The sequence below is a fragment of the Myxocyprinus asiaticus genome, chromosome 22, assembly GCF_019703515.2.
Source record: "Myxocyprinus asiaticus isolate MX2 ecotype Aquarium Trade chromosome 22, UBuf_Myxa_2, whole genome shotgun sequence".
Lineage (NCBI taxonomy): Eukaryota > Metazoa > Chordata > Actinopteri > Cypriniformes > Catostomidae > Myxocyprinus > Myxocyprinus asiaticus.
The window spans coordinates 12,418,605-12,434,621 of NC_059365.1; the positions used below are offsets into that span (position 1 = coordinate 12,418,605).

Below are 16,017 nucleotides of genomic sequence, written 5' to 3' on the forward strand. Positions count from 1 at the left end.
AAAACAAGAAACCCAAGACCTACTAATGGGTGGACAAGGACTCTCATTAAAATGTTTTTTTTTTTTTTTTTTTTTACTTAAGATTTGAAAAAATGAACTGGCTAAATCTTTTGACTTTATCATTTTCACACATAAAACAGCCAGATACGTTCTTTCAAATAAACAAACTGCTCGGTGTGCTGAAAAACACGGGTGCTGATTAGTTTATTTTGATTCGTTGCACCCTCTTGTGGACGTAGGAGACAACATTGATTTAAAAATCACACGTCTTGTAGATTTTTCCCCCAACTTGAAATTATGTCTTTAAAATTTGAATATAACTCAAGTTTTGGTAATATTTCAGTGAAAAATTCGAATTTAGTTTCTCAGCCTTGTTGACAGCCCTAGCTGTTACTGGGGTTGACTATACTGGATGATAGTAACAGAGCACAGTGTAATTCATTCAGGCAAATATTCACACACACGCGCCATACAGATTTTGGAGAGATGGAAGCATCATTGGTGCTAAACAAGCAATGACAACAGCTGTTTTTTACCATGCCTGATGTAGGGAAACATGCTCAGAGTGGAACAACTTCGTTGCGAGCATGAGGCATTTACGGTCTGCACAGAAGAGACGGGAAGAGAATGTACTGGGCTGGGGCCAGCTATGGAAACTTAGCTGATCAAATTTGCACTGCTTAGATGTCTGACATAACGGTTGATTAGGAGAAAGCTGATGCATTCCCTGATGGCAGATGGTAAAGAGTTGGAGTCAGCAACTGGGTGCATGTGAGAAGCCGAAGGGTACACTTTGGTTAGTCAGAGTTTAAGAGAGGGGTTTGATACCAGTGACTTAAGCCGTCACACTTGAGCTTTTTGTGTTTTCCCACAAAAAGACACTTTTTTTGGAGCAGACCAGAGTCAGAGTCAGAGTCTGGTTTGTTTTGTTGGTGTGAAAGATGTTTTCCGAACTCAGGTGTGCACCCGAGTCCACTGGAAAATGGGGATCTTGGGTGCATTCCACAGTTAGCTTCTTGTATAAAAGCAATCCAACCTAATTTTAGGACGTAAACCACTAATGTATAATTATACAATATACAATAAATATTAATAAACACCATAAATATTATTTCCTTTTTTGACGCTTTGTCCTCATTACCTAGCTGCAGCTAGTAGACGCTTGTTTAGATGATGCAAATGTACTCTTATTCTGAGTCAAATAATACAAGAAGAAAAGAAAACTGTGGGTGGTGGAATCAAACTTGGGTTCAAACCAAACAATTGAGCCAAGTGTGAAACCAGCCTCAGAGGGGCAGCGGGGGATGGAGGAGCTTGGGGCTGTAGAGATGCTACTTACCGCTCCCTTCCCTCTGCAGGTGCATACATGTGAAGTCAATGAGTGGTAAAGTGATGGGGCATGATGCTGACCAGACATGAACAGAGAGAAGAGAGAGAAAGATAGCAAAGAAGAGTATGGTGAGCTGTGAGCCACACACACACACGCACGCACGCAAGCACGCACAAACATGCACGCGCACACACACGCGCACACACGCACAATGCTATGGATCTATGGCTGAAATAAAAGTCATGGCTAGCAAACCATTACTCCTATCACATGAAAACTGAAATAAGCCTTTCATGCACAGAATTCAAGGTGCAACAAAAACAAGGAAACAGAACAGTGTATGTTGGTGGTTTATAAATAATCCATTCCAGCTCTATTCACCCTATTTAACTCTGTGCAATAGTTGATCTATTAAATTCCTTAACCTGTTTTATTGAGTTTCAGTGTCAAGGACACAGTCATTTAGCCACTGTTTACGCACCCAGACACATCCAATCAGTCTTAAATTAACTTAAATGGTAAACTGATGTGCTCTTTCAGGATGTGTCCTGTTTATTTTCATAGTGCTTTGCATTGGGACAGTTTTTGCATAGGAATATCTTGCAGTATTCTGTCTTCTTCACATGTTTTTTTTTTCCACAGGAAACATTTGCAACTAATATACAATGAGGTTTGACCCTAAATAAAGACAGAACAGAGAGATTTACCTTCTTGCTCACAGTCCGTGAACATGCTTCTGGTCGAAGACTTAGGGCTGCTGGCTGGCGCGTTGAGCTCAGTATTAGCATTCAGGTCACACTCGCTGGACTGCTGTAGGCCATTAGTGAGGTTTGGTTAAAAACTTCTGTTTCGCAGTATTAAAAAACGGACAGACTGGTGGTATTAATCAAATATACTCACACAGGTGATAACATCAGCCTGCTCCATCTGCTCATAGTCTGGGTAGTTCTCTAGTCTGCATGAATATGAAAAAAAAAAAAATGACTATAACTTCAACCCCAATAACAATTGTGTGACCTAGGTCCAGCAGTCAATTAATAAACTATTCCATGCAAGTTCTTTAAATGCCAGGCTCGGAAAATATACTAGTCATAATTGGTCATATGAATATGGTTCTAAAATATTTCTGTGCTGCATTACATATTGTGGCAAGTTTAAAGTGTATGAAAGACATGCCAATTAAAGGCAAGTTGTTTACAAGAGCACAGTTAAAACAGTTCTAGCTGAAGGCATTTCTATTACAATACTCCATTATTACAACAAAGCAGTTCTGTATGTTTCCTTTGAAAAGTTAATTGTTTAGAAGCTAACCCTAATCCTGAGTGTTCTTTTCATTAGCAAAGTCTTGGTACCTTGCTATAGCCAGAAATAAATATAACTCAGTATACTAAATCTCATTGTATATACTTAATGCGTGCTTTTGCGATATTGTAGCGGTAACAAATCTCAATCCTCAAGGGGCCGATGGAGTAACCATCAAAATGTGCCATTAAACCAGATTTGCCATTATTCCGGTAGCGAGATACAAGCATGTTGATAATTAAGAAGTGTGTTCTATTGCATCTACTAAACTGTTGACTTGAAAGAGTAAACTTACTGTAGAAGACGCAATTTTATAACAAAACTGAGAATGCAATGTGTACTTGGAATTGCGTTCCGACTCATTTTTGAATGCAATAATGTATGAAATCCAGCTTACATAGCTACAAGCTGTTTGCGTTCCAAGTTAGAGTATGTTTTAGACCTAACATTTCAAAGCAAACCTTTCTGTGTTGAGATTCTCTGCATTTACGAGAGCCTCCATGTCAAGGTCCATTCTGAAACTTTCCTCCATGACTGGGCTGCTGAGTTGAAAAACTTTAGATTCCTGGGGGCAAAAGAAGGTCATTACCCTAACAGCATTTATGAAGAGAAAAAGAACCAATATGTTATGACATTACATGCAATACTGCACAATGTAAAATTTTCTTGAAGCTGTCTGAATACACAGTACTCAAATGCGAGAGCCTTGTGCATTTACTCATGATTGTGTCTCAAGGTCGGCAGCTGATAAGATCGAGTACAGGGATGGCTGTCTAAGGGAGGGTGTTTATGCATTGACCAGGTGCTGGGTAGGCTATTAAAAGAAGGTGACCCAATTCATACGTCCATAACTTGCGGCCAGGCCACAAGGGAGGAGAAGCCTTTCAATGAGGCCGTAAAACAGGACCCAGATCTTGGGATGCCGTGATTATATGGTTTTACTATTAATTGCGATTAAAAATGTCATGGTTAATCTAACCGTAAGAATTTAGAATCCACGGTTAAAACCTGTGAAATGCTTTATTTACAAGTGGCAAAATATTATATATAATGTATAAATATATAAGATAAATGAGTTTTTCGTAAGATTTTGTAAGCCCAAATGTGAAAATTCTTGTGCCTGTGTGGGTACTGGAGCTTCTGCTATGGTTACGGACGGTGGTTGCATGGTGCTTTATGGCCAGGTGTCGCGGACTTAACGTGAACTTTCAATTCACGTGAAACTGAAGCTTAAACACACGAATTCCAAAATATAACGGAGGAATTAGATCTACCAGACACATATCCATCAAAAAAGCGACTTAAATCGGCTGTTTGGCAGCATTTAAATGACTGACTGAAGACAACGGTTGTGAAACAAGCAGACAGAAGTCATACTGTAGAAAGATACACATCCTACAAATTGGACAGGATGCTCCACTAGTCGTCCAACAACAAACTAGTACGTTCAATATTTTTAGCTGTGGTGATTTTAAAGTGATGAATTAAAGATACCACTTTTTGTAATGTTCAAGCATGCTGACAGTGTGCGGTGCATTGCGTGTAGTTACTATCAGCGAGTAAACTTGAAAAGTTGTGTCTTAAATCATCCTCATTATTTCAAGCATTGCTTCTGTAAAAATTCACCGCATTGTTGCCCTTATTATGCATAGTCCACAGGTTTATTTATAAGGTGCTGTGGACAGTATTTGTATAGAGTCTATAGACGATTCTTTATGTTGGGGTATCTGACAGTCAACGGATTACTTTAATAAACTGATGCATAAGAAAAAACGGTTAAATGCCGTGAACTACATGTTGTGCACCCACAATAATCTTATATGTACACTTTTGAAGCACTCTGGTTACATTAGCACATCACTGAGCTCGGGATATGCATAAGCGGTGTTGTGCCCTAGATTGGAACATCTCTTATTACCTCCTTTTTTTAAATTTTTTTATTATGTGTGTATTTATCAGTTTTCTTATTATAGGGCTTCCCTTAGTATCCACTTATCCCTCAAAAATACGTCCAATTGTTATACGATATGCATTTTTTGCATCAGTGCTGTTGCATAATAAGAAAATGTGCAAATAATCGTAAAACCGGTTAACCACAATTGTTTTCTTAGACGGTAATCTAACCGTCAAAAACTCACACCGCGGCATCCCTACCCAAAACACCACAAATCATTTTATTACATCCTGCAGTGGTTAAAGTGGCACCTTTATCTTTAACCCTGGCAATGGTTCTTTTGAACGCCCCCACTGAAATAGCCTCATCTTGTTACATAATTAGCTACTTGAGGAAAGTGCTTTATCTGAAATGTCTTCTCACTGAGGCACGGTGTTAAATGGGAGCAAGATTGCTTGTGTATGCTGAGAACAGTGGATAGTCTGTTTATCTGACAGGAAGGCCCTTGTTTCTCACTCCTCCAAGGAGGAGCAGCTCTGCTGTGTATGAAATAACAGACCTCGCTGATAGCAGAGAGTGCAAACATCTTTATGGCTGTAGAAGCCTTGTCATTTGTGCGACGTCCGTTTAAATTCTAAATGTCATGTGACAATGGGAACAATGTGCATATCATTGATTAGCCAGGTTTAAAAACACCTGTGGTTGTATGTATAGTAAGGAGGAAGGGGGTGAGCTGGGCGCACGTATTTTTTGTTGAACGTACAAATGGTTCAAGGTATCAAAAATGTCTTTTAATATCACCAATCATCTGAACTTATGTTTTTAAATGCAATGATCTTTGCATGTTGGATGATCATTAAATAAAGAGCGAAGTTGCAAGCATTTTGGACTATGTTGTTGACGAGTCACAGAAGATAATTGTTTGTTTTTAAGTTCCTTGACATATGTTCTTCTGGCTGGCTTGGTTCGGTTGTGTAGATCCAGACAAGTTTGACCCCATAAAAACTTACCTCGCTATTCTCTGAGGATTGGCCTTCCTTGGTAACTTTCTCTGGAAGAGTCTCAGCCTCTGTTTCTGATTCAGACTGCACATCTTCATGGTCCTCAGGCCCTGGTGTCTGAGTAGGGCCGTTTCTATGGACACAAACAGGCATGGAATTGTATCAACAGAATTAAAAGCAACTCCCAAGCCAAATATACATATTAAAACTTCTCTCCAGAGACCTGCCAAGTTTAGTTAAAAACCTAATAAATGTTAGGTTTAGTGTCTGTCTTTATGTATCCATGGCATATATTGTCAAACTCACCCCTGGATGGGTTGGGAGTCCAAAACCTGACTCTCATAACTGCTGAGCTCCTTGTCAATAGAAGTTTGAAGGTCCAGAAAATGCTGTTCCACTGCGGCACAGATGGTCCTCTGAATTAAACTGCAAACAAACATCTCAGAGTTCAAGGCATTTAACATAAGTATAAAACAAAACAGCATCCTATTGAGGCTAGAACAAACAATACCCATATTTATCATTGTCTGACCTATTTGCAACCCGACAATGCAACTTAACAAGGTCAGCCTTCACAGCAAGCTCAAAGTTCTAACAAATAATTCTCAATTCTGTGCACCACGAATTCTCATGTCTGAAAATAGATGCAATCTAGACATTCACTATGACAATAGCAAAGTCTCTGATGTCGACACGGCCCATGAAAGGCACTGACCTGCACAGCTGAGGCTCTGGCTTCAGCGAAGTCCCTAGTTTCTGTGGAACAATGGAGCCCCAGCATGCCTTCCGAACTAACCCCCACGTGCCCATCTTGGCCAAAAGAGTGTTGTTCACATCACCAATGCGCGCGCCACATTTCCGACAACAAATCATTAGAGGACAGCTTTGTTTGCGCTCTGCACCTAACTTCTGCAGCGGTCTGTGTATAGATCTGCACGTTAATGCAGCACTGCAGCATTTCAGGGCCAGATGCACTAGCTTTGCCTGAAGCTCTACAGCTGCAGATACATTAATGCATTGTCTGCTCTGAGCCATTTATAAATGGGATTATATTCTTCCTGCTGTGATAATACACAGTTAATAGTTAAGATTTCAGTTGAACAGCTATTCACCCACATGAAACTGAAAGCTACATATATGCTAAAAGAGGCTAACTGTCCGCTAAAACCTCAGTTGAATTACGTCTTTCTTCTCTGTTACCATTATGTACTTTTTTTTTTAAAACAGAACATTCTGTTCTTTTCATCACCACAACTGATGGTGAATTTTGTTGTCACTCAACATTTTTATTACGAACAAATCCCCTTTCAGCGACACAGCCCATTCAAAATTACTGAAATGCCAGCTAAAGAGAATAGTTTGGTGGCATTCAATTTTCACTTCTCTCTTTTTGAAAGCCACTGTTCCCAAGACTGTCTCTCTGTTGGCAAGACAAGGTCACCTATTTATCTGATTTTAAGACTATAATCACATTTGTGCAGCCTTATTTTGCCTTATGTCCACCTAAAAAGTCTGTTTATTGCATACGGTGGCACTTTAAGGCTACAAATCTGTTTCAGACCAAAAGGATAATTTAATACGGTCCAAATTAATGTCAGCTAAATTAACTTCAAACAGACTTTCAATGAAAATTGACTTATTGGTCCAGACAGGCCTTGTTTGCTGTTGATCGCAAAAGGTTGTAGAAGAACAAACAACCATATGACGATTTTAGAAGACTCTGAACATATGAGCCTTCTAACAATAAAGCTGTATTAATGGCTTATAAGGATCACAAATATATGGTTGCCATGGTAACTGTTAAAAAAGGAAAAGTAGACACTTACTCGGCAGATCCTGGAAGAATGCTGATGGAAGAAATGTGCGCACTGGGAAGGAAAGAGAGAGAAAGGAAGGCAACATTAGGACAATGTGAAATCAGACAAGCACTGCACAAGATATTTGACCTTATCTAGCAATTGAGAGGAATTAGGGGCAGGGTGACTTAGCAGTCCCAAAAACAAATTCAGGCATGCTAGAAACACTTTCTTACATAACACTTGCTGCTCAGTGCCTATCAATGTTGTTAGCACCCGTGTCAGGTTCTGGGATAGGAACAAAAAAGGGCCTGATGGACACAACAGGTGCTTTGCTATATTTTCTCACAGGGCAGGCCACCTCAGCACGCAAACAGCCATGCAAATAAACAAACACAGGAACAGGACAGGCATGAGTTCTAGATCAGCTATGAAAGCTCTCGGTGTCATTTGGCTGTAGCTGTGTGTTCTATCAGTGTTTCCCATTAATTACCTAGACTGTGGCCGCCCGACAATTAGATTTTTGAAGGGGCAAGTGAAAGAGAATTTTACTTGCCCGACCGGATAAGCAGACTTATTAAAACGTCAATAAAAAAAATAAAATATAATAACCAGCTATATTTGTGATAGCCTAGTTCATATTCTTATTTTGCTGTTGAAAGTAATCAAGAGCACATAAGTTTATAATTTGCAAGCGATCTAGTAATAGCTGCGCCCTGTTTGATTGGTCAAATACATTTCAATATTCCGCCAAAATGCCCGTCTTGGTGAGGTATTCATGTAAACACAGAGAGTGATGTCTAAAGTGAACGTAAACAGTGGAGAAAAAAAGTGGATTTGTATTAAAATGTCAGACTTGTAAGTATAAATGTAAGCTTATAGACCTGCTGCCGTCTAGTGTGTCATTATAATATTCAAACAACCATAACAAGAAAACGAGAAAACACTCACTGCTCTTGACTGCGTAACTTTAGTAGCTTTAAAAATGTTTTATAATCATAGTGAAGACAAATAGTAGTTTTATGTTGCATTTCAGTCTGAATGTTTCCTTGAATACTTGATAGCCTACTGCTGTTAAAAACTTAAAGCACTGAATTTTCTTAATTTGTATTTTTTGTTCTATTATTTTTAATCTATTTCTATTCTTTGCTTTTTTTATTGTTATTTTATTACTGACTGTTTACTAGTCTTGAATAATAACTTAAGAACTTGAAACCATTCTTCCATAATTAACATACAAGTTAGTGTTATTATTTGTTGTGGTATTAAAGCTGGTATTGAAAATCGTCAAATTTCACTACCGACTACTGAAATCTTGGTATTGTGATAATGTATAGCCTTTATTGTACATGGTAGATCTTGCTGCAATAACATGATAAAAAAGTAGATCTCATTCCATAGAACTATGAGCATCCCTGCTGTTAATGATGGCGATGGAGGCTTTTCTTTATTTGACTATCATATGTAATATAAAATAATTCCCATATGACAATAGCCTCCTCCCCTACCCAATGCAGTTTAAATTTCTGTCGCAGAGAATTGAGCTGATTGCATAGGTACACTATTAGCTTGGGCATAGGTCATAATTTTACAAAAAGTTACTTGAACATGTAACTTAAATGTCCTTTTTTCACTCCGGACAAGTAACTTTTTTACTTGGACGAGTGAATGAACAATTTAGTTGTCAGGAGAACAAGCACATGATAATGCTTAATGTCGAGCCCTGGCTCAAATGTATGTTCTCGTCAATTTGAGTTTTGATAATTTTTTAACTGCATTAAATTCGTTTATGCCTTGTAGGTGTGACTTTTTTGCCATGTCATCACGATTCATATCTATACAACCAATGTGTTTATGATTCAATTACTACCAGGAGCACAAAACTGTTTACAAGAGCACAAAGTTCTTCATAGATTTAGCCTCTTAAAAACCAGATTGATGCATTTAACTTTAAAATGTACTAAATTTTCTTCCGGGGGAGCATGCCACCAGACACCCCTAGAGGGTCCGAGGTCCACCCACCACAGTCTCACAAAATCCTGTGGGAAACACTGGGTCTATGGTGCAATGTCCTGACCTCTGGGCCTCTAAGAAAGCTTGGGTCCAACCATCCATCCCTTGAAAAATGAAAAACTCAACAATTGACACCGTCTAGAAACTAAGACTAAGTCACCCACGAAAGCCTAAGAGGGTATTTAAAGGCAGCACTAAGACGGCTGAAGAGGTACGTGGTCCTTCAAAGCTGGAAGAGGTCAAAACATCAGCCAAATTCCAGATTTGATTTTCCGTGAAACAATCGCAGTCAGATTCGGACTGCAGCAAACGTGCCCAGTATAAAACCACCTAAGACTTCAGTCATTTCAGTGGCCTAAAAAATCGTGTTGAGCCATGTTGAGATCACATGGCCAGCAAATACGACTCACTTTATTTTGGTAGCTCCCCTATTATCTGACATTTTTGTTTACGAATACAAATTATGGGTGACACCGCTGAATAGGGTATTTCTACAATGGCATCAGCAAGAAAAAAAAAAAAACTGCTGCTGTTGCATGATGTTGAATTGCCGTGAAAAATTTACTTAGTGGTCCTTTAACCTGTTATGATTCTCTAATCAATTGCATGAGGCAATAAATATCCTGAGAATTGTGTTATATTGCAACACAAAAATAAAACTCGAAGAATTAACTAACTGTCACAGATATCTTAATGTAGAGCCAGGGCACATGAAAATTATGTTACTTGTTTATAAATAGTATAACCATTAAAAGAGGAAGTGCCATGGAGGAAGAGAACTGCTGCAGGGGCAAACAGACTAGAGAAGTACTCTTATGAAAAATGTCCCTATTGTGTGTTTTTTTCTTTTTGTTTTTTAGCACTAAGAAGTGCTTCATTCTATATTACAATCAAGAACAAAGTGAGCCCTGTTTTATGACATATTCAATCTGCCCACACAGGGACCGAGGCAGTAAGGACAGATCAGTTACTGTAATGCATCTACTTTCACCATGCATTACTCAGCAAGAACAACTCTAATAAAGAACCTACTGTACCAACTTGTTTCCACTCATTCCTCTGCAAGCCATTTTTTTCCCCAAACCAACCTCACCCAACTCTTATGACACAGATTCTGAAACACTGGAGAGTTCAAAATTTATCTACACAGTCTGAGAAAGAAATCAAAACAAGGGATGCATATAATTATATGTTATGGCCAATATTATAAATCTATAATATCAAAGTACATTAATCATTTAATAATAATTGTTTATAAAATTATTATATAATAACTATTACAATTGTTTATAAAGAATATATAATTCATTGTTTATAAATAATTATTAAATAATAATAGTTTATAATATTAAACCAATATTATAAATGTATAATATTATAAAAAAATAGAAAAATATTATATTTACACACTAAGTGAAATCATATGCTTAAAAAAATATGTCATCAAGACAGTAGACATAATTTACAGTAGAATAGATGGATAATTGTTTACTATTTTTGAAACCTGGCACTGAATCAGAGAAGATAGGCCTTTCGATATTATTTACTTCCAATATCAGCTTTTCAGGCTGATGCAATAATTTATTAAAAAAAAAAAAAAAAAAAAAATAAAAAAACACACACACAAATGATTAATATATCTGTGCATTCTTAATCAAAACTAACAGTTTAGACAATGTTAATGGCATATACTTATCTGTTTATCCCAAGGATAAGCTCTTTTTAAAGACAATAGGAGTTAAAAATGTACCCTATTTACTTTCTTAATGTTTCCGGTCTTGCTGTGCACCATTCATCAGTGCATATCGTTTAAAAAAATGTTTTTTTTTTTCATAATCTTTCATCCAAATAAGCCTTTGAAATAATACTAACCAATTACAATTACATCGCAGCCAAAATTCTTTCATGTAGTCTTTAAAGAAAAATAATTAGTACAGGACTGAAGTGTGAATAACAAAGCATCCAAACATAAAGTTCTCTCTTTAGAGAGACAAACAGCTTCCTCTGACTCGGCACTTTATCTTATCAGCAAAACACTGTGGCAAAAAAACCACCAGCACTCTGTTCCTCCCCCACGCACAATTTAATGTAATCATGTGTAAATTAAATGCAGCATCATGCGGTGATTCAGCAGTCTCCATCTCTAATTTGCAAAAGCATACTTTTTCAGCTCTTCAGCAGTGTTACGTAGTTATTAGAGTTTTCCAAATACTGTGTTTACAAAGATCTGACAGGTAATGAGTTATCACACAGCCTCATTTGAATGTCACACGCATCAGTGGCAAGACAAATTAAACCCTTGAGACCCTGAACACATTTAAACAGCCACAAATCAACTGCACTTTTTCACCATCTTTCATCCATAAAAACCCGATATCTAGCGATTTTCTTCTCTGGTACATTACCTATGGAGAAGAACTTGACAAGCCATTTTCTTCGCTTTGGTTCACGTCGATGAGCCGCTTGGCGTCTTTTAGTACTTGGGCGTGTGGTTATCCTAACTGGGCACTTTGTGGTGCTAAAGTCTGGATAAGCAGGTCAAAAAGCAAACACAGGCTGCCGGCGCTCATTCTGCAGAGTCCTGTATGTGCTGTATGCCTGCGTGTGGGACTTGGCACTCTGCTAAAAAAGTGCTGCAGAGGATGCACTGGATCAGTGCTTAAATACACGGCTGTCTGACGCAGTCTCGTTGCTAGTGTTCTGGGCCAATTGCCTTTCCATACATACGCACAGCCCACCCCTCCCTCCCTCCCTCCCCCAACTTAATGTCAAGCCTGCACAGCCAAACACCTGTTAAAACTTTTATATAACCTTGTCAGTATCCACACATCATAAAGTTTTTACCCCTTACTGGACTCGGCATTTACAGTTGGGGAACTTGCACCGCCGCTCCATTATTTGGCATCACAAAATTATACATAAACACATGAATATGGAATACCATCTTAATACGCTGTAAACTAACACTCCCAGCAGTCACAGGCTGGTTTAATTCGGCTAGGGTAGATACTACACTTCCTGGTGTTCTAAAAATGTGCAAGTGTATCAATTATCAGGAAACAAAATAAGAAACCACTCCAGGAACGCATGCAATGTTGTTATCATCAATGTAACTTTGATGAGATAATATGAATACAGTTGAATGAAGAAACTGATTGATTATGGGAGATAAAGAGAGTGGTAGAATGATACAGACATTGTGCTCGTGGTAAGTGCCTTGATAGCAAAGTCACAAGCAAAATCAAATTCCACAGCATGTTATATGTGCTATTTAACAATCAGGTGGTAGGTTGATGAAAGAAGGGTGGACGGGGGGGAGGGTGGAGAGAATAAAACCCAAGAAACTTAGCTGGATGCCTGAACTAACACATAAAAAAGGAGTGGAAATGAGTTATGGCACTTTCCATGTATGGCTTACCATACAGTCCAAGAGTTCATGTTAAGTCAACAGAGCACTTGTTTTGATGGCTCAGTAGGTGCACTGAGAGCATATGGGAAAACGGGGATACTTGATCCTGAAGTTCTGTTTGCAGTGATGGGAGACTCACAAATGTGTTGACACAGCTAAGTGGAGGGAGTTTGTGTGTCTTTGCACTTGACCCAGCATTTCCCAAACACCTGTATTACTCAGTCCTCAAACTGAGGTGTGCTGTAGTGTTTAAAGATCTGAGCTCCACGAAAAAGATTGTAGGTTTGAACCCTACAAAGGGTGATCCATGAGCTACTGCAATTGTGCCATTAAGCAATACCTAGACACACTTTATCCGGGAAAGTGCGCACTGTCCCGTGACCTGAATATCTGACGTAGTAACAACAACTGCTGAAAAAAAATCTACTTGTTGTTAAACTGTACTTGTTTAATAAAACAATAATAAAAGTTTCTTGGTATATATAGCACTTACCACTGAAAAAAGTCACTCAACTCGCAGTTCTCAGATATTTTTTGTTTTTAATTCAGCACTTTGAATGTGATGTCTCCGCAGCTCCTATGGTATTATGGGATAGTAAATTGTACAGCGGATCCGCACTAGAATCTCGCCGGATGTAGTAGGTCATTCGGGTATTTCTCATCTGCTGTTTTATGAATACTGAGGAATTTGAGACCCTACTCCATTGACATTCTGCTTTTGGCATACTTTATTGTAGGGAATGATGCATATTCAGATGCAGCCTTTTATTTATAGGGACAGAGCAGACAGAACAGGCAATGAAGGGGAGAAGATGGAGGAATAAGATAAGGAAACGTTGTCACTGCAGCAGATCACTGTCCACACTCCCACTGGTTGTTGCTTTATCTAGTCACTGCGCATTTACATTACTTTGTTCTTTATCCGTTGCGCATGCAACCTCAAACAGACAACTCTCAGTGAAACTCTCATAACTTCCAGCCGTTTTGTCATTGCACATTGCTGTCAGTGTGAACACCCTTAACTAAAATTAAAGACTAAACTATGGCTGTAAGGAACTTTCAGCGGGGATGAAAGTGTTATGGAACTATGATGGCAGATCCTCTCTAGCTATAATGAGAATCTGCACTGCACTCATCAGGCAGTGTGCTCATTAGGAGATGTTATACCGAAAGCTGAAAGCAGTCATTAACCCTTCCACCTACAGCAGACCGAAACAGCTTCAAAAACTGTTCACAAATTCCAACGCCCACACAACATGTCTCAAGAACTGCCGTTTATTTTAGGGCTGCATGATAAGTATTTTCCATAGCTGGTGAAGGATATATTTCAGGGCTTATATTCTGCTATATGTGCGAGCCATTTAAGATTCTACAGTGGAGGCAAGTAAAATAACTGCTCCAAGACTCCAGCGTAAACAAGTCCTGCTGCTCATTCTCAATACAACACTAAAAACTGCCGATTTGACCTTTTTTCCCCATTTTATCCTTTATAAACACCCATGCTTTCATGTTAACCCGTTTTCATTCCAAGAATATGGGGCCATAAATCCACTGAGGGTTTAATAAAAATGCAGAAAAAAAAACATGATAACAGTATAAAATTAGAAACTTAAAACACAGCCTAAACAACAGGAAGGTATTTATAGCATATTGTTCTGGGTAAATTGCATTATTATAGTTAATAATTGACCACTTGCTATCCTGACAGAGCTAGAATGCAACTACATTTTCTTGTAACATAACATATAAAAGCCATAAAATGCCATCTGTAACTGCTGTGAATGGCAGGACATTAGAGATTGTATCACAGCATCAAAAAAATAACAGTGCTCCTGCATACCTCTGTCGTGACACTGCCTATGTCAAGTTTGGTTTACGATTTAAAAGCTATTTTGGCCTTAAGACTGTTAACAAAATAGGTGCACATTTAACTTTAAATAGGGCTGACCCTGTAACACAAATAACAACCCTTATCAACATTGTGCCCTTTATGCACAGTGATTTGGAAGGAAAATGTATTTCCTAATGGTTTAAAATATTTGGTGAAAATAGTGGAAAAGAATGCTGGTAAAAACTTTGGATGCAAAATGGAAAAAGGTTTTGTACTAAAAAGAACAGAGGACAAATGCAACAAAACTTGTAACTGCCTGGCACTGGTGAAGAATTTATTAGATCCAGAGCAGGCACTTGGATGCGCCCTTATTAATTTGCAGGTTTGCTCCACCTATTTCCCTGCATATCATGGTATTTAATACTGACTGCTTGAGCTTGTCTTGGCCTTACTGTAGCAGCTGCCATCCAAAGCTGTTCATGCAGAGACTAAACATTTCAAAGTGGGTAGGATTAGCTAAGTTTAACTTAGTTTTAAGATACTCACACTGCTAGACAGACAGTGACGTCTGTGGCTTTTTTTCATTCAGAAGAGGGATGTTCGTTTTAGTGAGGATACCTGAGCTTTATTCCAAAACCGAGTGTGCTGCCTACCTAGACAGCATCATAGGTGCACTCCTGTAGGAAAGGCTTTTCCAAAAAAGTAGGCAGTAACATTATGCAGACTTCTAAGGCCACGTCCACACTAACACGATTTTGTTTGTAAACGGATTGATTTTGCTACATTCATGTCTCTCATCCACAGCGTTGCCTCCACCAAAAATGGAGTGTTTAGAAAAGGCTCTCCATTACCGCATTTGTATGATGTTAGGAACTATGAAATCAGAGTTTTCAAACGAAAATGGATTAATGAGGATATGGCAAGATACCTCTGCCAAATTCTAAGACAGCATTCCAAGCATCCATGACAGAGAAGGCAATCTCAAAATACATTGTGACAAGCACAGTGGAAAAAACAAAACAACAACAAAGTTGGTAATAGTATAGCATTAGCAATCATCTGTAGCATTCCTTTCAAAAGAACGCAAGAAAATAATTCTTAAGTTATTTCTCGCTTCAGTAATGTGAAGGATTTCAACCATGGATGTCGTTTTGACACATGCCAACTCTTATGGCTGTCTGTTAATTAGAGGTCAAACCACTCAATTAACTTAAACACAGAGGAACCAGGCCATACATTGCTACCTTCACATCACTAATTTGAGTCACAAATGTTTCCCATTCTCTTTATTTATTCCCGATCCAAAACTCAGTTTAACATTATCCAATTGAATTTAGCCTTTGTCAGACAAAAACAAAAGTAGACACCTCCAGGCAGACAGCCCTATGTCTAATGGGAAGAGTTACAGGCTAATGACAGCCATTAATCATTAGGGCTGGGA

At 38.5% G+C, this 16,017-nt stretch overlaps 1 protein-coding gene across 3 annotated transcripts in view; it reads right to left on the reverse strand.

The window, feature by feature from the left end:
* Window positions 1-16,017, reverse strand: part of LOC127412882 (protein FAM13B-like) — a 68,314-nt gene that overhangs the window by 17,352 nt on the left and 34,945 nt on the right. For 2 of the 3 annotated variants that reach the window (XM_051649579.1, XM_051649577.1), the window contains exons 8-13: window positions 7,354-7,395; window positions 5,834-5,953; window positions 5,537-5,660; window positions 3,094-3,197; window positions 2,231-2,285; window positions 2,038-2,140 (exon numbers count right to left, since the gene is read on the reverse strand). In XM_051649579.1, coding sequence (XP_051505539.1) covers window positions 2,038-2,140; window positions 2,231-2,285; window positions 3,094-3,197; window positions 5,537-5,660; window positions 5,834-5,953; window positions 7,354-7,395 — 548 coding nt within the window. The remainder of the gene's footprint in view (window positions 1-2,037; window positions 2,141-2,230; window positions 2,286-3,093; window positions 3,198-5,536; window positions 5,661-5,833; window positions 5,954-7,353; window positions 7,396-16,017) is intronic. The other variant, XM_051649578.1, reaches the window with a different exon arrangement.